Consider the following 22,234-nt stretch of genomic DNA (forward strand, 5'->3'; position numbering starts at 1 on the left):
CTATTTCATTTCACAAATAATATTTTATATTATTAATTTCAAACAACGGCATTAGCATGAGAAGAACTCCATTTGGGAATCGCTAAATTAATCGTCCTCGATCAATTTCTTCTAAAATTATGTGTACATCTGTATATCTAGACTTAGATTTAGTTGTGTTACAAACAAACCAGTTGATTGCACTGAAACCAAACATGACTGGAAAAGTCACGTTCTGTGTGTGTATTTACCTCGAGTGTGTCGTCAAATGGAATGAGACGGAATTCACGACACATGCGGTTCACAAAATGTTTTGTGTTAGGCTATAAAAATGGATTTTATCAAACAATAGACCATTCATTGTGTAACAATGAGCATTGGGATTGCAGACAGAGGAAGATCGTCAAAGGTAAACTATTTATTTTATTGCAGTTTGTGATTTTGTTACACCTGTGCTGGTTGAAATAGTTGTTTTTTTATGGGTCTCTATCCTCAGATAATCGCATTGTATTCTTTCGCAGTAAATCCTTTTTTAAATCTGACAATACAGTTGGATTAGCAAGATTCTAGGCTTTCAAAGCATGTGAGGCACTTGTATTTTCATGAATGTTTAATATGACTTTTTATGTAGCGATCACCATATGTTGTCGAATTTCATCCCGCCACCGGGTTCCGTGCGCAGAGGTTAAACAATATGGTCCCTTATAATCTCTTACATATACACACATGCATTCACACACGCACACCCTTCTGAGGGATAAGCACCCACACTGTGTAACTGGAATCAAGATAGTCACTTGAATAACTTCTCTCACTTTTTGAAACCATGGGTTCAGTCCAGTCAACCAGCTTCCTTTACGACACATCCGCCCGTCTTCCCACTCACGTGGATTACATGGAGATCACTTTTAATTAGAATACATGCTAATCATTTTCCACCGGCAATGGGGAAACAACATCACAGATAGATGTGGAGGAAATCTAGGGTAGGCATTAGCTTTTCAAGCCTTCGTCAAAGGCAAGAAACATGCATTTTGTAAACAAATCAATGGAGTAAATAGACTGTGAAATCTACAGAGCAAAAAAAACTGTTTCTTCGATGAGCAGTAAACAGGTTAAGGCAAAAGCGATGCAACATAATGGATTAGAGCGAAAAGGAGAGGGTGTATAGAAAAAAGTCAAGGGCGATGAAAAATTGAGAACTCTGAAATTGTGTTACATATGAAAAGCTGGTTTTATGTGCCAGCTAGGCCTAAGCGTTATGCAATCTTGGAAGCTGTGTATTGGAAAGGAAGTTCCTAATCTTAAATGTTGAATGCAAATGGTTGTGTTAGTATATATTTTCTACTACTAATGCCAGTCTATTTTTGAGTGTGTAATGTTTTAGTAACAGTTTTGACAATACACAGCATTGTGCTAGCTGGGCTGCTAGCCAGGATACCTGTTGACTATTGAACTTCTCTAAATTAGTCTGGCAGCTTTTAATCAAAAACTGTCATAGCTTCTATGTCTTTCTGGCCTCCTCCACTACTATGATTTGAGAAAGCAATACCACTGAATGTGCCTAAAGCAAAAAATGTAGGAACATTACTCTGAGAGCTGTGTTTACCTCTGGATCTTTTCCAAAGACACATTTCTTACCAGCTGAGGGAAAGCGAGATGAATGAGAGAGAGTGTTGGGTCTGTCTCTAAAAGGCTCACAGTTCAGCTCGGTCTAAATCAGGACAGCATTTCCTGACCCAACAAAGCACTTGGCACTTCCAGCACCCACCTTTCCCTTAAATACAGTCCGTCACAGGCTATAGAGCGCCATGCCTCAATCCCCCAGCTGTTTTTGGACTGCTCATCGTAAATTACCGCACCATCTGCCAAGGGACGTTTGTGGCTGGCAATGCTCAAATTGACCGTAAATATCACAGTAGCCAGTAAGTACACTGAACATAAATATAAATACAACATGCAACAATTTCAACGATTTTACTGAGTTACAGTCCATGTAAGGAAATCAGTCAGTTGAAATGAATTAATTAGGCCCTAATCTATGGATTTCACATGATTGGAATACAGATATGCATCTGTTGGTCACAGATACATAAAAAAAGTGTGACCACCGTCTTCCTCATGCAGCGCTGCATATCTCATTCGCATAGAGTTGATCAGACTGATTGTTGCCCATTGTCTCACTCCTCTTCAATGGCTGTGCGAAGTTGCTGGATATTGGCGGGAACTGGAACCCGCTGTCGATCCAGAGCATCCCAAACATGCTCAATGTCTGAGTATACAGGCCATAGAAGAACTGAGACATTTTCAGCTTCTAGGAATTGTGTACAGATCCTTACGACATGGGGCCATGCATTATCATGCTGAAACATGAGGTGATGGCGGCGGATGAATGGAACAACAGTTGGCTTTAGGATTACATCATGGTATTTCAGTGCATTCAAATTGTCATTGACGAAATGCAATTGTGTTCGTTGTCCGTAGCTTATGCCTACCCATACCACAACCCAACCACCACCATCAGCAAACTGCCCAGTACAGTTGAAACTGGGATTTGTCTGTGAAGAACACACTTTTCCAGTGTGCCATCGAAGGTGAGCGTTTTCCAACTGAAGTTGGTTACCATGCCGAACTGCAATCTGGTCAACACCCTGGTGAGAACAACGAGCAGGCAGATTAGCGTCCTTGAGACAGTTTCTGACAGTTTGTGCAGAAAGTCTTTGGTTGTGCTAACCCACAGTTTCATCAGCTGTCCGGGTTGCTGTTCTCAGACGATCCTGCAGGTGAAGAAGCTGGGTGTGGAGGTCCTGGGTTAGAGTGCTTACACGTGGTCTGCAGTTGTGAGGCTACAGACCAAATTCTCTAAAAGGGCTTATGGTAGAGAAATTAACATTCAATTCTCTGGCAACAGCTCTGGTGGACATTTCTGCAGTCAGCATGCCAATTGCATGCTCCCTGAAAACATTACTGTGGCATTGTGTTGTGTGACAAAATTGATAATTTTAGAGTGGCTTTTTATTGCCCCCAGCACAAGGTGCACCTGTGTAATAATCATGCTTTTTAATCAGCTTCTTGATATGCCACACCTGTCAGGTGGATGGATTATCTTGTCGAAGGATAAATACTCACTAACGGGGATGTTTGATTTGAGAGAGATATGCTTTTTGTGCCCCTAGAACATTTCTTGAATATTTTGTTTCTGCTCATGAAACGTACACTTTACAATCCTAGCAACTTTTCTTCTAAAACATATTACAATATTGAATACTGCAACCAAACCATATTACACTCTTGAATAATGCAACAATCCACAAGCATGTGCAGGCAATTAATGGTTTATTTCCTTGTCTGTTGTCATTAAATAAGCTGACAATACACTGCTAACTAACTAACAACATGCTTCATGATCAGGTAGCAGTAGCATATCAATAATGAACCTTTACTTTGATATTCGTATGGAAGGGGTAACATTAACATTATCATATCAGTGTCATTCATTTTTATAATACAGGCTACACAGCTAGGTAATGTTAGCCAGCAAGCTATCTAGCTAGCTAAACAAAATAATTGTTGCATCCTCACATAAATGTCCTGGCTGTAGCTAAGTGTTGATGTTTACCTGAACCATAGCTAGATAGGAGCTTGTACGCTTACACTAGCTACCGTATTAAAGTTACCTTAGAACAAACCAGGCTTCATTTGATCAATATCATGGAAGTCATTACATGAGGTAAAAGCTAATTGCCACTAATGATGTTGATATTTCCCTGGGGAGTTGCTTCTTGTCTGGTCCTCGATGGCTCAGTGCAATCAAGTTAAAAAAATAACACAGTTGAGATTTAAAGCTACGGCGCTAATTTCTGAATGTAACAGGCTGTTACTACAATTGCAGGTAAAAACAAATCTAAAACACGAGGAAAATGTCTAATTTCAGCTGTTTCAAAAACACTACTATGATATTAAATGTTTTACTGTAAGATTGTTGGCTCAATGAGACAATTCTGTTTACACTGCCCTGCTTAGAGATGGGCAACTGTCAGGCGTGTCTTGCGCCACCTCCAGAGGGAGCGGTTGAGATGTGACAAGTTCGCAAGTTTACATTGCAGTATACGTTAGCCAAGGGTATATTTGTGAAAAGTCTAGTAAGTGTGAAGACCCTCTTAGTAGCGTTCTGTGGGAGCGCTATCAAACTCCACACACACCTACAGTGTTCCTGGTGAGCTGATGCAGGCCTTTTGGCAGTAAAAGCTGATTAGACTGCAAAGCAAAGATTCATTAGTTTAGTTTAATGGAATTGAGACGAGTGGATGGGAGATTTAAATAAATTAACCTTCAGCGAATCCCTAGGCCATGTAGAAATGACAGAGCGATCTGAGGTTGAATTCTCCCCTTGTCACTGATATAATTAATACTGATTACATTATTTTGGCACAGAGCCTGTTGTCATTTAACCCTGGACACCAACCTGAGCATGTTGGAGAAACAGCAGGAGAGAGAGCTGGTGGAATGAACTGGCTTTAATGTTTTCCTCAGGAACCAACACAAGATAAGCAAGTTTCTGACAGCTTAACAGTGACAACTTGCTCTCAGTCTGCTAACTGTGTCTTGTGTGTGTGTGTGTTGACTTAGAACGTTAAGCAGAAGGGGGTTTAGAAAAATGCACAAAGATGTTCAAAGAATTTAGCATAATTTGAAAATGTCACATCTTCAGCCGTGAATAGATTACATTTTACCAGACCCCAGCAGGGGACATTTTTTTTGTCATGTTTACCCCTCACTGCATAGATTTAACCTTCATTAGTGTCTTCTTGTGAAATGTGGTTAATACCCTCTGTGGTTTGAGTTCAGGCTATTAGTCATCTTTATTTTACATATTTGAGTTGTTGGCAAATATTTTAAATTTGACTTCCCACCCGATAGAACTCATTCTGAAGATGTTCTGTTTTTTATTTATTTTACATTTCTCCGAAGTATCTGAGCAGAGGGCTCCATTTGGCTTTATACCTAAAGTGAGAAGTATTTTTTCTTGAGTGACTTGTGCATCTCTCTTGTGCGTCTCTTGTGCGTCTCTACAAAGAGACCGTCTCACCCCAGCAATCACATTCATCACGGCCTTCCTTTCTCTCAATACACGGCTCAGTTGCATAAAAGCTGCTATTGGCCTCTTATCAGAAACCAAACACTCTCCATAAAACACACTGTACAGAAAAGCAGGTAGAGTGGTTCCTGTGTTTGATTTAAGCCTATTTTCACACAAAGGTACTAGCTTGATAAATCGACCGAACTGGCACAAGTGTGTGTGAGCAAGCACGTGTGCATTTGTCTAAGAGAGATACTGAAGGAAAACGTGAGTGTAAGATACTGTTTATGTCCACGTATATGTATTTAACATGTGTGTATTTGTGCCTATGTCTGTAAGCAACAGATACCTGTCACCACGGACTACAGTGACGCCACAGATTCAATTGACCAACTTAGTCAGTCCTCTCAAAGCCTAGGTGTCACACACACTTAACTGCGCTCCGCATAGTGACCCACTTTAACAGCTCACAATAAACACTCGCACAGTTTGCCAATCACTACATCTCATCACTTACAGATGTAGGATCTTAATTATCACCCTGTTCTTGCAGGATATGCAAATGTGTAGTGTATTCAAGGTTTAAAAAGGCTTCTTAGTTTAACATTTCACACTTGATTTGCCCTAACTAAAAATGTATCAACCCCTACAAAAATGTCCCTTAATTATAATCTACACAATAATTCAGATTTCCTGTTGCTGCATGATTATTTTCCTGCTGTGAGAAACTGCTTACATTTCTTTCATCAGGGCTGTAATCAAAGAAGCCTGTGCTTTCTTAGTCAGTGGAATGCATGAAGTAAGAAGGAGAAACCCTGTAATCAGACCGGAGTCAGGCCATCTTACATTGGATCCTGGTTGTTTAATACTTCTCAGTCGACACACAGGCCCCTACTTGCATCGTTTCTCTTTATAGTACAGTATATAGGCCTTGTCTCTGCGAGTGTGGGTGTGTACATATGTGTGGTTTATGTAGTCTGGACTAGTAGCTCCTTTCATGTCCTCACCAGACCAGAGGCAGGTGTAGACAGAGAGCCATTGATTGCTTTTTTCTTTTAGGTTCCTATTCTTTTTTTTCTTTCTTTTTTTTCATCCATAAAGAGACTGCTGGGATTGACCAAAGGAAGCTGTGCCATCCCATCAACCAACAGTGTTTGTGCATCTGGGGCCAAAAGGCCTGATTCATTAGAGGTTTTTCTCTGAAAAGGAGCTCATGCGTTAATGCTTCACCGGATTGAGGCCTTTTGAAGCTCAGGAACCAAAAACAATCCTTCAAACCCGCCTTTAAGTTTTTCCTTGGAAAACAGGGTCAATTAGAAAAAGCACCATTAAGTTTGTTCAACCATTTACAGTATTTATGATTTGTGAAAAGAGAAGGAGGAATAACCTCTGAAAAAGAGGCTGAGATAATGAAATCTTGGTGCCTTTCACTTTGATTCACTGCCTGTTTCAAATTTAACTCTCTCTAGTCTCAAGTGCTATAAATACACTTCTCGCTGTTTGTTATCTATGCATAGTCACTTTACCCCGACCTACAGTTGAAGTCTGAAGTTTACATACACCTAAGACAAATATATTTAAACTCAGTTTTTCACAATTCCTGACATTTAATCCTAGTAAAAATTCCCTGTCTTAGGTCAGTTAGGATCACAACTTTATTTTAAGAATGTGAAATGTCAGAATAATAGTAGAGAGAATGATTCATTTCAGCTTTTATTTCTTTCATCACATTCCCAGTGGGTCAGAAGTTTACATACACTCAATTAGTATTTGATAGCGTTGCCTTTAAATTGTTTAACTTGTCTCCTAATTAGACAACAGAAAATTGATTTTCTGCCCCCTGGTCACCCTTTACGAAGCTTTCACTAATAATAGCAGCCTGAATGTTTTCATTTGCCAACATTAATTCATTAGAAATGGGAAAATGGCTCTTCCGAGAATAAGAGTTAGAAGTAGAACGAGGCATGTTTGTGTGACTTTTTTCACCTATCAATGTGCTATACGGAAGGAAAATATGAAACTTAGTTCAGAGCAGATTTGCTTTGACTGTTCTTTCTTGATGCAATTTTGGGGAAATATTTGATTTCTTTCTGAATTGTTTTCATATTAAACCATCTTACTCCCAACTTCTGTTGTCAAATCAGACATTCTTTATTGGATAAGGTTGTAGAATGTGTTTCAGTTTGTCTTTCAGAGTTTGAGGGAGCGGAAACCTCTACAGTCATAATTGGTCTGATAAGTGGCTCTGTCAACCAGCCACAGCGTTTGGTAAGACGAATCCATGGAGCTAAATGTGCAGAACACAGGTCTTTGGGGACAGACAGCTTTGACTTGGTAATGGAGTGTAAAACCTAAAAGAAAAGCAGAATAGTATTCATGAGGTCAGTACAGTGTTAATGCTGTATGTCACGTGTTCCTTTCTCTCTCTCATATGGATGAACAGGCTTTAAACCTACCTGTTCACTTGTTCTTCATGCACCAGTAAGATGGATGGTCCGCTCCCTCACCTCATGCCACCCACATTGTTACCACACAAAAACACACACAGACACACAACCGACATATGGTCAGCAATATGTTGGAACATCGATTCGCAATAAAATCCCAGAGTCTAATCGCAATACATAGAATCGTGAGAATCGCAATACATATCTTATTGACCCCAGCGTATCGTGATAATATCATATCGTGAGGTCCTTGGAATTCTCAGCCCTAGAAGCCACATATCTCGGCCAGTTCTGTATTTAATAGGAAAATACTGGTCTTGTCTATTTGTCTCTGTAGGTTTACAGCCTTTCTTATCTGGTTTTAGCTGTAAAGGCTCAGGTTTGATCTAACATTCCTCTCAAACATGGGAAATTTCACAGTGGTCTGTCTGTCCCCTCAGGTGTTTCTGGGTGTTAACTCAATTTAGCTGGATGTAGTGTTGACCACAGTGACAAATATGAATGCATTCTACCTGTCTGCCACACACACTCTAGCTGGCAGACACAACCTGCCACACACACTCTTCCTACCACACATACAGTACTAGCCTGTCTGCTATCTCTCTCCTAGCTCTCTTTTTTCCTCTCTGTGACAGTGTCACTCTCTACCTTTCTCTACCTCTCTCTCTCTCTGTCTCGGTCAGCATCTCTCACTCTCTCTGCCTCTCTTTGTCTCGGTCAGAATCTCTCACTCTCTCTGCCTCTCTTTTTCTTTATCTCTCCTGCTGGTATTTGTCAGTGCTATTATCCTGTCTCATTTCTCCAGCTGAAAGTGCTGCAGCCTTTTTCCTCAGGCTGTCATCACGGAGCAGCTCTGAACCGTCTCAGAGACACGGCCTGCAGCCCTCCACCCCGCCCCTCACAGGGTCCTCTGTGCAGGGAGGAACCTGCAGAATGACACTGAAGGAGAGAGAAGCGAAAAACCTTACCTGCTCTCAGTTAGCTCTTTGATATTTGTGTGTGTGCAGGGAAGCAGTGTTGTTCCCAGCATCCCAAATGCTCTCTTGTAGTTACAGATAGTCGTAGCAGATTATTGACCGTGTTAGAAATAGCATTTCGGGTATCATTTTCACGAAGGACATTAGCGATAGCCTCAGTTTTTCAAAATTGTGTTTGCATCAGTAGTTCAGAGATGTTGGGCTATTGAGATGGCCTTTTAATGTTTTACAGCTTTGCTGCTGGTCTACTCTCTACCATCTCACGTCACTCCTTCCCCCAAACTGGTTGTGTCTGCATTATGTATCTTGTACATTGTGTCCTATTAATACCACATTCATATTTGTCCTCTACGTATATCCTCTCTATATCCTGTGTAGCCTATCCTTCCTGTCTGTGTACCCTTTGCCTGCTCACTGTAGTCCTCTTAAGTCAGGTTTTAATTCCTGGTTCCTCCCTCCAGCTCCCCATATTTTTATTTATTTAACCTTTATTTATTTTCTTTTTTTTAACCCCTTTTTCTCCCCAATTTCGTGGTAGTAGTAGTTACTGTCTTGTCTCATCGCTGCAACTCCCGTATGGACTGGGAGAGGCGAAGGTCGAGAGCCATGCGTCCTCCGAAACACAACCCAACCAAGCCGCACTACTTCTTGACACAGTGCACATCCAACCCAGAAGCCAGCCGCACCAATGTGTCAGAGGAAACACTGTACACCGAGTGACCTGCCTGGTCAGCATGCACTGCGCCCAGCGCGCCACAGGAGTCACTAGTGCGCCGGCTAAACCCTCCCTAACCTGTGCGTCGCCCAATAAGCCTCCCGGTCGCGGCCGGCTGCAGCTGAGCCTGGCCTCGAACCCAGAATCTCTAGACCACTGCGCCACCCAGGAGGCCCCAATTTCACCTTTATTTAACCAGGTAGGCCAGTTGAGAACAAGTTCTCAATTTCAACTGCGACCTGGCCAAGATAAAGCAAAGAAGCTCCTCTCATTCCTGCTGCCCAGACCCACATCCCCTGACTTCCTATTTACCTTGTGTTATTTATTGTCTCCGTTGGCCTTGGGACTCATACTTCCCCCTCTTCTCCTTGTAGCGTGAGCTGTGGTTATGGCCAGATAGTTTTTTCCAAAGAGACCATCCACCAGTGTCCCTGTGGGGTAGAGGGTAGTGACTCAGCAGTTCTCGAGGGTCACCAGAGCACAAAGAGGCTGTGTGTGTGTGCATGTGCGCATGCGTGTGTGGTAGAGGCGCGTGTGTGCCTGTGTGGTGGCCACGTGTTACCATAACACAAAGAGAGATCTACAGCACATTAGAGAGAGAGAGAGAGACCAGGCAGTGACTCAGCCTCAATAGCCAATTTACAGTGCATTCAGTGTAGGCTGTCATTGTAAATAAGAATTTGTTCTTAACTGACTTAAATAAAGGTTAAATAAAATAACCCCTTTGCTTTTTCCACATTTTGTTACGTTTCTGCCTTATTCTAAAAATGATTAAATTACCTTTTTTCCTCATCAATCTACACACGATACCCCATAATGAAAAAGTGAGAACCAGTTTTTAAAAATGTTAGAAAATGTATTAAAAAATAGTATTCAGACCCTTTGCTATGAGATTCGAAATTGAGCTCAGGTTCATACTGTTTATCCATTGATCAGGCGCATCCATTGATCATCCTTGAGATATTTCTACAACTTGATTGGAGTCCACCTGTGGTAAATTCAATTAATTGGACATGATTTTGAAAGGCACACCTGTCTACAGTGCTTTTGGACAGTGTTCAGACTTTTTCCACATTTTGTTACGTTACAGCCTTATTTTAAATTCGTTTTTTCCCCTCATCAGTCTACGCACAATGCCCCATAATTACAAAGCAAAAATGTTTCTTTTTTGGTCAGGGAGGTGACCAAGAAACCGATGGTAACTTTGACAGAGCTCCAGAGTTCCTCTGAGGAGATGGGAGAACCTTCCAGAAGGACAACCATTTCTGCAACTCCACCAATCAGGCCATTATGGTAGAGTGGCCAGATGAAAGCCACTCCTCAGTAAAAGGCACATGACAGCCCACTTGGAGTTTGCCAAAAGGCACCTAAAGGACTCTCCGACCATGAGAAACAAGATTCTCTGGTCTGATGAAACCAAGATTGAACACTTTGGCCTGAATGCCAAGTGTCATGTCTGGAGGAAATTTGGTGAAGCATGGTGTTTGCAGCATCATGCTGTGTGGATGTTTTTCAGTAGCAGGGATTGGGAATCTATTCAGGGTCAAGGGAAAGATGAACAGAGCAAAGTACAGAGAGATCCTTGATGAAAACCTGCTCCAGAGTGCTCAGGACTTCAGACCGGGGCGACGGTTCACCTTCAAACAGGACAACGACCCTAAGCACACAGCCAAGACAACACAGGAGTGGCTTCAGGACAAGTCTCTGAATGGTCCTTAAGTGGCCCAGCCAGAGCCCGTACTTGAACCCGATCTCTGGAGAGACCTGCAAATAGCTGTGCAGCGACGCTCCCCATCCAACCTGACAGATCTTGGGAGGATCTACAGAAAATAATGGGAGAAACTCCCCAAGTACAGGTGTGCCAAGCTTGTAGCGTCATATCCAAGAAGACTCAAGGCTGTAAATTGCTGCCAAAGGTGCTTCAACAAAGTACTGAGTAAAGGGTCAGAATACTTATGAAATTGTGATATTTCAGATTTTTTTTGCTTTTTATTCATTTGTTTAAAAAAATAAAAAAATGGGTTTTGCTTTGTCATTATGGGGTATTGTGTGTAGATTGATCATGGAAAAAACGATTTAATCATTTTTGAGAATAAGGCTGTAAACGTTACAAAATGTGGAATCAAGGGGTCTGAAAACTTTCCAAATGCAATATACCCCAAAGAGGCCATCAATTTATCTGGTTGGCCACTTTCCTTCAATTGTTCTGTTTATCCTGTCTCTCTCTCTCTTTTTCTCTGTATTTCCCCTTTTATCTCCTTTTATTTCCTCTTGAACCTTTTAAACTCTGAGAATGAAAAGCTGGCTTTGTTAAACTTTTACACTTACAGTGAAACTCTAGTGTGTTTATAAGATGAACTGAAGCATTTGACATCTGAGAGAATTTTGTGGACTGTTTTCTAGGAAAAGAGTGAGAGGAAGAGAGAGGCTGCCAGATGGAGGCTGACAGACAGACAGTGCAGAGAGGTAGGGAGATGGAGGGTGCGTGGGTGGATTTGTAAGCAGTGAGCACTAGGTGTACTGTGTGATGTCCCACAAACAGACAAACAGACTGCCAGTCAGTCGAGAGGAGTTCCATCACTGATGGAGCCCACTTCCTTTTCATTCGATAAAACATTTGACTTTCTACATAATGTTTACAGGGCAGATTTCCCTGCTCGTTTCCCTTGGTTTGAGGGAAGGCAATTCTGCTCTTCAACAGATTGTCATCTGTTTATTAGCCTGTTGTTTACCCATCTTCTCTCTTCATGTGGAAAGCCCTGATGGCACAGAGAGAGAACAGGATGGTTGGTTCTCATTGTGATGGAAATGTGGTTAAATAAAGAACACAAAACAGAGAGAGTGAAACAGGAAGGAGAGACTGAGAGGAAAAAAAGAGGGAGAGAAGTAAACAGATTGGAGAAGGGCCTGATGTGGAGAGGTTCTATCAAGCTCTCTCTAAAAGAAAAGGGGGTAGAAGGCGCATCATTTGAACAGAGTGAGACCTTTAAAATCCCCCTGTAAACACATTAGGGATGATTTTGTGTTGTGGAGAAGAGCTAGAGAAACTTCCATCAAAATGCTGCTACCCATAATTGTATGAGGGTGTCGGAGTCCATTGGTAGCTTTCTAAGCCCCCGATGCAGATCGGAAAGAGAGAAATACATAGATGGAGAGAAAGAGAGCTTTCTATTTCTATGCTGAAAGAATGCCTGATCAGTCACACTCACTTCACGGCTCCAAGTGATGTGATCTACGTGCTTCACTACTTCACCAGTCTGTACTTACTTAAACTCAACTTATATGGCCATCAAAAATTTATGTGATGCGACACATAGGCCTGCTGTACTTCCGTTTTCAGGGGTTGAGCAGAAGTTCAGCAAATCACTTCACCACAGGTTTTCAGGACTTCAACAGTATGGGGTTGTGGTTTGTATTTTGTCTGTAGCTTGTCCCTGTATGTCCTGCTTACAGCTGCGGTCACTTGCTTGTCCCGAGCACATAATAACACACTAAGATGAATAGTAATACCTAATTCTTCATATGGTTGGAAGCCAGTGACCAATTCCCCACCTCAGCTCATCCTCCGTACCCTCAAATACGTCTTTGTTTCAAAGACCATATAAGGCCTCCTTTCACCGTAACATAAGCTTTGGGCATGAGTGTTCACACGCGTACAACTGCTTTTAATCAATAACCATAGCAGAGTGGAAATTCTCTAGAAATGATTCTAGTAAATGATGCACATGAACACACACACATCAAGTAATTGAAGGATATAAGGGATCTGATGGTGTCTTCTGAGCCCTGTGTGTTTCTACTCAGGGGTTGCAACCGGTTCAGGGAATAGAACTGAAAACGGAACTAAACAGAAACGGAACCGAAAATGAAAGTGATCCATACTGTTCCGGAACAAAACCGTTATATTAAATGCATGGAAAACCTGTCCCACAAAAAATGCAACAGAGTGCCTGTGCAAAGCCCTCACTCTGTCACTCAGAAATGTATTCCAGCATCTGTCTGCAAGCTGAAAATCTTTGACAGTGCGTGTTTAGGCTATCTGATAAGGAGAGAGGTTTTTAATTAGCTAGCGAAGAATGGATAAATGTAAACAACAACCTTTCCTGCTCTAAGCTGATTGGGGAAGTAATTTAATGAACTAAATGTAAAAAACTGTTCACAGGTCGAAAAAGGAACGAAAAGGAACGATATAAACAGATACTTATTTGGGGGTTCGAACCAGTTCAGAACTTTATTTTAACTGTTGGAATTTATTTAGGTTCCAACCCGTTTCTACTGCAGAGCAGATATGGACTCTCTGTTAAAGACAAGTTTGCGTTTTCTGACTACAACAAGGCTTAGCAAAACAAGTGTAAAACGAGAGAAGTGATACATTTTTCATGAGCATAGGCCTTGTCTCTCCCAGACCCTGTTCTGAATTATAAATAACACAAATCCAATTTTGGAACAGGAAATCACTGATATATTAGGGTCGGAACACAAGTTAATGTGTTTGTTTCCTGGGATTTTGGGGCAATATTCATATTGTTATTGTTTCCATAATTTATCAGCCAGCCTCTTACTCTCCTTATTGCTTTATCCTGTGGAAGACGCTATCGGTCAGAAAAGTAGAAGGACTGGTTTTGGAAAAGGATTGTCTGCTTGTAGCTGTTGGACAGATTGGCCCATTTCTATATCGGCGCCTGCACTCACTTTAGATAATTTAATATAATTATATTAAGAGTGTGTGTCTTAGGTTCTTAACTAATGGTGGTCTTTGTGTTTTAATCCTGTCGTTGTTACTCTCAGGACAGAAATATGCTGGGATGGAAATTAAACTTCTGGATTAGTTTGGAGATGCTACCTAGTGTCCTCAATGTCTTAAGACCAGTGGCTTCAATTATAAACTGTGCATACGTACAGTACCCCAAAATGTGCGTGCACCAGTTTTCATGCAAAAGTGAGGATTTTTTTGTATTTTTATATTTGAGTTGAGAGGGCTCACATCCCCACAAACTTTAGACTATAAGTACGCACATCTGCTGTAAGTTGAAATATTGTATTGCAAGCTGGCAAGTAAACATTTTGTGCAAATTATGACTCGCTTATTCATTAAAACTGAAAACATAAACAAAAATGCAGCCATTTGCCGTAGTGAAAAGAGTAAAAACCTATGCATTTTATTTTTAGAATCTAAAATAGTTAGACATAGGAATCAATTTCCTATTTATTTTATTTTCCTAACCATTACAGAATACATTCTTTAACTTTTCTGCCTGTGATTGGTGCATATTCCCGAAATAGCCATACAACAAATTACCATGTGCATCTCTCATTTAATTGTACCTATAGCCAAATCACTCTGAGAGAGTTCTAGAGTGCCTCCGGAAAGTATTCAGACCGCTTAACTTTTTCCAAATTTTGTTACAATACAGCCTTTAAAAAAATACATTTTAGAATAAAAAATGCTCAGCAATCTACACACAATACCCCATAATGACACAGCTAAAACAACCTAATTGGAGTCCACCTGTGGTAAATTCAATTGATTAGACATTATTTGGAAAGGCACACACCTGTCTATATAAGGTCTCACGGTTGACAGTGCATGTCAGACAAAAACCAAGCCATCAGGTCGAAGGAATTGTCCAGAGAGCTCTGAGACAGGATTGTGTCGATGCACAGATCTGGGGAATGGTACCAAAACATTTCTGCAGCATTGAAAGTCCCCAAGAACACAGTGGCCTCCATCATTCTTAAATGGAAGAAGTGTGGAACCACCAATACTCTTCCTAGAGCTGGCTTCCCAGGCAAGCTGAGCAATTGGGGGAGAAGGGACTTGGTCAGGGAGGTGACCAAGAAACCGATGGTCACTCTGACAGAGCTCCGGAGTTGCTCTGTGGAGATGGGAGAACCTTCCAGAAGGACAACCGTCTCTGCAGCATTCTACCAATCAGGCCTTTATAGTAAAGTCGCCAGACGGAAGCCACTCCTCAGTCAAATGCACATGACAGCACCTAAAGGACTAAAAGGCACCTAAAGGACTCTCAGACAATGAGAAATAGTCTGATGAAACCAAGATTGAACTCTTTGGTCTGAATGCCTAGCGTCACATCTGGAGGAAACCTGGCCCTTCTGGGAGGATGTTTTTCAGTGGCAGGGACTGGGAGACTATTCAAGATCGAGGGAAAGATGAACGGAGCAAAGTACATAGACATCCTTGATGAAAACCTGCTGCAGAGTGCTCCAGACCTCAGACTGGGGAGAAGGTTCACATTCCAACAGGACAATAACCCTAAAGCATACAACCACGACAAAGCAGAAGTGGCTTCTTGAGTGGTCCTTGAGTGGCCCAGCCAGAGCTTGAGAGGATCTGCAGAAAAGAATGGGAGAAACCGCTAATACAGGTGTGCCAAGCTTGTAAGCGTCATATCCAAAAATACTCAATACTGTTATCGCTGCCAAAGGTGCTTCAACAAAGTACTGAGTAAATGCTCTGAATACTTATGTAAATGTGATATTTCAGTGGTTTACTTTTTATAAATGAGCAAACATTTCTAAAAAACAGTTTTTGCTTTGTCACTATGGGGTATTGTGTGTAGATTGATGAGGGGTGAAAAAACAATTTAAGCAATTTTAGAATAAGGCTGTAATGTAACAAAATGTGGAAAAAGTCATGTGGTCTGAATACTTTCCCGAATGTATTTAAGGTTTTTCAATCCCATAGGCAGTATGGTTTATAATATTCAGTCAAATTGAACAGGTGAACAGTTGATATGTGATGTTGCAGTAGGCCTATGCTACTGTAAGTAGGCCTACTGTAATAATGCAACAAAATAGTAGCATGGCCTAGACAATCCAGCATATTTGGGTTGGGGGAAAAGTCGATGCAAAACATTGATGAATTTAAATTTTCTGCTGACAGCTCCACAACAATTTCAAAAACTGACACAGTCCTTTGCTAGATACAACATAAATTACTGCAAAAGATTATAACATTCTGCCAACTACAGTAAATTGACAGTATGGGTAGGCTACAGTATTGCTGTTCAATATGAGCGTGACATCATTGCCTAGTTTTAATCTCAGAGCCTATACCAAAGCAGGAGATAGAAACACAATCATTTATTGATAAACTAAAGATTGAACCACAATTCATATTTTGCATAGATGTGTGGGTTGTAGCATTTCGTCTACTTTTAAATTGTTTCGAATATGCAATCAGTCTTGCTATAGGCAGAATGCACGTTTAGTTTGAGAAAATCACTGCCAAATATTCTGCTCGCAGCTATACAGAAATGTGATCAAATTTGCCATTGCTCTTTCATATAGAAACTGATGTAACCTATTTCGAATAGTTCCAAATTATACATAAAATAAAATACATTATTGTCACCATAAATGGTGAATGGAGGGCGTTTTCCAAATGGAGTTATAATGCTTGTTCACATGAACACAATTTAAGGACAGGTCTAATTTATAATGGGAAACAGGTGTTAATGGCGTGTGGCAAGTTCAGAAATCTCTGTTTTTGCCTGTGCAGTTTTCAAAAATGGCGCACACAGACACTTAATTTGAAAAGCACCGGTTATAAATTGGGCCCCTGAACAGAAAGACACAACAATCTGTAGATTCTGACATACAGTTGAAGTCGGAAGTTTACATACACTTAGGTTGGACTGTTTACAGACAGATTATTTCACTGTATCACAATTCCAGTGGGTCAGAAGTTTACATACAAGCTGACTGTGCCTTTAAACAGCTTGGAAAATGCCATAAAATTATGTCATGGCTTTAGAAGCTTCTGATAGGCTAATTGACATCATTTGAGTCAATTGGGGGTGTACCTGTGGATGTATTTCAAGGCCTACCTTCAAACTCAGTGCGTCATTGATTGACATCATGGGAAAATCTAAAGAAATTAGGCAAAAATTGACCTCCACAAGTCAGGTTCATCCTTGGGAGCAATTTCCAAACGCCTGAAGGTACCAAGTTCATCTGTACAAACAAAGGGAAGCAAGTATAAACACCATGGGACCACGCAGCCATCATACTGCTAAGGAAGGAAACGCGTTCTGTCTTCTAGAGATTAACGTACTTTGGTGTGAAAAGTACAAATCAATCCCAGAACAACAGCAAAGGAAGATGTGAAGATGTGGAGGAAACCGGTACAAAATAATCTGTATCCACAGTAAAACGAGTCCTATATCGACATAACCTGAAAGGCCGCTCAACAAGGAAGAAGACACTGCTCCAAAACCGCCATAAAAAAGCCAGACTATGACTTGCAACTGCACATGGGGACAAAGATCATTATTTTGGAGAAATGTCCTCATCAGGTCTGATGAAACAAAAATAGAACTGTTTGGCCATAATAACCATCATTATGTTTGGAGGAAAAAGCTTGCAAGCCGAAGAACACCCAACCGTGAAGCACGGGGGTGGCAGCATCGTGTTGTGGGGGTGCTTTGCTGCAGGAGGGACTGGTGCATTTCACAAAATGGATGGCATTATGAGGTAGGTGGATATATTGAAGCAACATCTCAAGATATCAGTCAGGAAGTTAAAGCTTGGTCGCAAATGGGTCTTCCAATTCGACAATGACCCCAAGCATACTTCCAAGGTTGTGGCAAAATGGCTTAAGGACAACTAAGTCAAGGTATTGGAGTGGCCATGACCTCAAAACTATAGAAAATTTGTGGGCAGAACTGAAAAAGTGTGTGCGAGCAAGGAGGCCTACAAACCTGACTCAGTTACACCAGCTCTGTCAGGAGTGAATCATTCTCTACTATTATTCTGACATTTCACATTCTTAAAATAAATTGGTGATCCTAACTGACCTAAAAACAGGGATTTTTTACTAGGATTAAATGTCAGGAATTGTGAAAAACTGATTTTAAATGTATTTGGCTAAGGTGTATGTAAACTTCAGACTTCAACTGTAGTACTGTCACTTGTAGGGGTCTCTTGTGTATCCTTGAAGAAGTGAAACAACGTTAAAAGGGGATAATTATTATTCTTTAGTTTGTTGAACTCCTGACTGTTAAATAGGGAACATTTTGTTTTACTTATGGTTGAATATAGTTGTATTTCCACAGTCTTTGGGGGTCTTGCCTGTTTTTATTTAGTTTAGACTTCCCCAATGGAAGTCAAACACTGTATGGTTGTCACGCCCTGTTCTTAGTATTTTGTGTTTTCTTTATTATTTTGGTTAGGCCAGGGTGTGACATGGGTTTATTATGTAGTGTGTTTTGTCTTGTTTTTTTTGTAGGTATTGGGATTGTGATATAGTAGGGATGTCTAGAAAAGTATGGTTGCCTGAAGTGGTTCTCAATCAGAGGCAGGTGCTTATCGTTGTCTCTGATTGGGAACCATATTTAGGAAGCCATATTCTGAGTGTTTCATGGGTGAATGTTCCTGTCTCTGTGTTAGTTTGCACCAGTATAGGCTGTTTCGGTTTTCGCGTTAAGTTTCTTGTTTTGTATTGTTCGTGTTTATTCGTTATTAAACATGTATCAAAATTACCACGCTGCATTTTGGTCCGACCCTTGCTACACCTCCTCTTCAGAGAACTGTAACAATGGTATACATTTTTCTCTCCTTGTGCTCTCTCCTTCACATACCGTCTTAAATAGTTTGTAGCCAACATGTACTCTGCACTGAATTGGATATATTGTGAATGAGTTACACAATAGTATCTATTACTGATGGCCCATCAGGTCTAACATGGCTGCTTGTTGTGTTTCTGTCGTGGTTTGTAGAGCTATGGTCCATCTGGTTTAACATGGCTGCTTGTTGTGTTTCTGTGTGTTTCAGGACTGAATCCGCTATCCTTTGACCCGTCCTCCAACAACGAGCCCCTGCAGTTCAGCAACTCCAACGGGCCACTGGTGTCAGACTGTCCTCTGGAAAACGGAGCTGAGAACCGCAATAAGAGGAAGAGACCCAGCCTACCTCCAGGTACAATAAACTATGATAATTGACAAGGTGTACATCAGTAGTACCAATACATTTTATACTGTGAGCCTGTGACTGGGGGAGTAATTTAAAGTGAGGTAGAGACTTGGTAGAGGCGCTTTCATGTTTTCCATCCTGAGGGGCTTATTGCTAGTTAGTCCTGTGGAGGTCAGGGTCATCTGTCTAAAGCCACAGGATTCTGCGCTGCTATGATTGCAGCTCTCACACCTTAGGCTGGCTGCTACCATGCCACAGCACCTGCCAATCAAAGCACAGAAGCGCCTTCAGCTTTCTCTCACGGAGTGAGTGACCTGTCGCACGGAAAACAATGTTCTGTGTGTGTGTGTGTGCGCGCGTGTCCTCATTCGCTTGTTGACTTCTCATTACTAAATTACACTTCATTTTAAATCTGTGACTGTGTGCATTCTAATTAAGGAACGCATCTCTAATTAATGGCATTATGACAAGTAGAATGAAGAGGGCCTTAAGACAGAGGTGTTGCTGTATGTGCTCTGCTGTCTTGAATGACCTTAATTAGTCGGGATTAATTGTCAGTGTTATGAACCACTCTTTTTACCATTTGTCTTTGTGCACAATTTTAAACAAATGACCTTAGTGAGTTTGAGTTCTCACTCATTCATGTCTGTTCATTTCATCTCATTATTATGTGTCATTACCAACTCAGAACTAGACCTGAAGACCTTGAGGAGGTTTAGATTGCAGGTACAACGGACATGTTAGATGTGTACGTAATAGACATTGAGTGTTTATGCAGAACAATGTTACAATGTCGATTAACAGATGCACTGAAATTGAGTAGAGCCACAGAGCAAATACCCTGAATAGAATGAATACACTTCAATTATCTTTTTATTTTACCTTTATTTTACCAGGTTAGTCTCATTGAGATTAACACTCTCTTTTACGAGCGCTGGCCAAAATAGCAGCACACAAAGTTGCAGACATTTGCAATTTAAAATGCAAAGCAAAAAAGTTAAAACATTTTCACTCTTGCCTCAGTATATGCTCTTTAGTGTGCTGCATGTTTAGGTCTTAATTGTGTAATTCATAGACCGGTTGACCTGACCATAGAAATATAATTTATTTGTGAGTCCCCATAAATTGGTGATATTGAAGCGGTGAGTTTATCCGAAGTTCACTTACAAAGAATCAGATGTTATGGTTATGTATCCAAGGTCTAACAGACCTTGAAGACCTCCGTTGGATTTCAGTGGGTGTACTGTATAGGCTATAGGCCTATTGAGTGAGTGAATAACAGATAGTGTTAGTATTGTCCTGTGTATATATACCCAAACCACAGAGAGAGACACAATACAATATCAGCTCACATTAAGTACTGGTCATAGTGTAAACCTGTGTGAATGGCCGTTCCCGAATACCGGTAATTGCGTTCTAAATAGTAGGCTGATTGGCTATGCTAAAAATAGAATGTTAAACCTGTCTGACTGTTTTGAGTACAGCCAGTCAGAGATGTAGATCAAAGATGACCACTCATTCTATTACAGAATCTTAGCAGTAGAGAGAGTCATAGATGGAGAGTGACTAATCAGAGTATGGTATTTTTAAGAACAGACTTATCACACTAAAACCTTGCGCTGTGTGCTGGTTTAGACAGCAGTCACACCTAAACCTCAGAAGTGGCTCTATGTGCCCCTGCTTAGCAACAGAACATTAAATAATGACATACAATTAACAACAGCTCTAGTCTCCAACAGCCTTTCATAACATTGGCATTATGTATATTATTGCGGTGTGACATGATTCTGCTCTCTGATGGAAAACCTGCACAATGGTGACAATTTGCAGCATCTGGAGCTGGGTATATTTAGTGGCGTTAATGTTCACTAGCATCACGAGACAACAGTCGAGTCTTCCAGCTCTCTGAGGAGAGAAGATGCAGCTCGGAAAAGTTACCAGCCATGTGGGTTTACAGTCGGTAATGGCAATTCATTAGACCTAGAAACACATACATTCAGGAACACTGTTCCTCTGGTGATGGGGGAGGGAGGGGGGTGTGGTGATCATTTAGGGAGCAAGAAGTTTCCAAGACTCAAACAGTGTTGATAACAGAATGTTTACTCCACGTGTTGGTTTAAACCACGAAACTTCTAAATGGCTCAAACAGGCAGCAGAATCTCAGAGCGCTAATGGGGGTTCATTTGACTTAACAGATACTGCAACTGTTTAGCAAAGTACAGTGCCTTGCGAAAGTATTCGGCCCCATTGAACTTTGCCACCTTTTGCCACATTTCATGCTTCAAACATAAAGATATAAAACTGTATTTTTTTGTGAAGAATCAACAGCAAGTGGGACACAATCATGAAGTGGAACGACATTTATTGGATATTTCAAACTTTTTTAACAAATCAAAAACTGAAAAATTGGGCGTGCAAAATTATTCAGCCCCCTTAAGTTAGTAGCGCCACCTTTTGCCTCCGATTACAGCTGTAAGTCACTTGGGGTATGTCTCTATCAGTTTTGCACATCGAGAGACTGACATTTTTTCCCATTCCTCCTTGCAAAACAGCTCGAGCTCAGTGAGGTTGGATGGAGAGCATTTGTGAACAGCAGTTTTCAGTTCTTTCCACGTTCTCGATTGGATTCAGGTCTGGACTTTGACTTGGCCATTCTAACACCTGGATATGTTTATTTTTGAACCATTCCATTGTAGATTTTGCTTTATGTTTTGGATCATTGCTTGTTGGAAGACAAATCTCCGTCCCAGTCTCAGGTCTTTTGCAGACTCCATCAGGTTTTTTTCCCATCAATTTTAACCATCTTCCCTGTCCCTGCTGAAGAAAAGCAGGCCCAAACCATGATCCTGCCATCACCATGTTTGACAGTGGGGATGGTGTTCAGGGTGATGAGCTGTGTTGCTTTTACGCCAAACATAACGTTTTTGCATTGTTGCCAAAAAGTTCAATTTTGGTTTCATCTGACCAGAGCACCTTCTTCCACATGTTTGTGTCTCCCAGGTGGCTTGTGGCAAACTTTAAACAACACTTTTTATGGATATCTTTAAGAAATGGCTTTCTTCTTGCCACTCTTCCATAAAGGCCAGATTTGTGCAATATACGA

General features: G+C 41.0%; 1 protein-coding gene across 3 annotated transcripts in view; it reads left to right on the forward strand.

Annotated features, from left to right (window-relative positions):
* LOC112256393 (ecto-NOX disulfide-thiol exchanger 2) overlaps positions 1 to 22,234 on the forward strand; it is a 217,392-nt gene that overhangs the window by 49,571 nt on the left and 145,587 nt on the right. For all 3 annotated transcript variants that reach the window (XM_042325583.1, XM_042325582.1, XM_024429624.2), the window contains exon 2: positions 18,994 to 19,137. In XM_042325583.1, the coding sequence (XP_042181517.1) occupies positions 18,994 to 19,137 (144 nt within the window). The remainder of the gene's footprint in view (positions 1 to 18,993; positions 19,138 to 22,234) is intronic.

Source organism: Oncorhynchus tshawytscha, linkage group LG08, assembly GCF_018296145.1.
Source record: "Oncorhynchus tshawytscha isolate Ot180627B linkage group LG08, Otsh_v2.0, whole genome shotgun sequence".
NCBI lineage: Eukaryota > Metazoa > Chordata > Actinopteri > Salmoniformes > Salmonidae > Oncorhynchus > Oncorhynchus tshawytscha.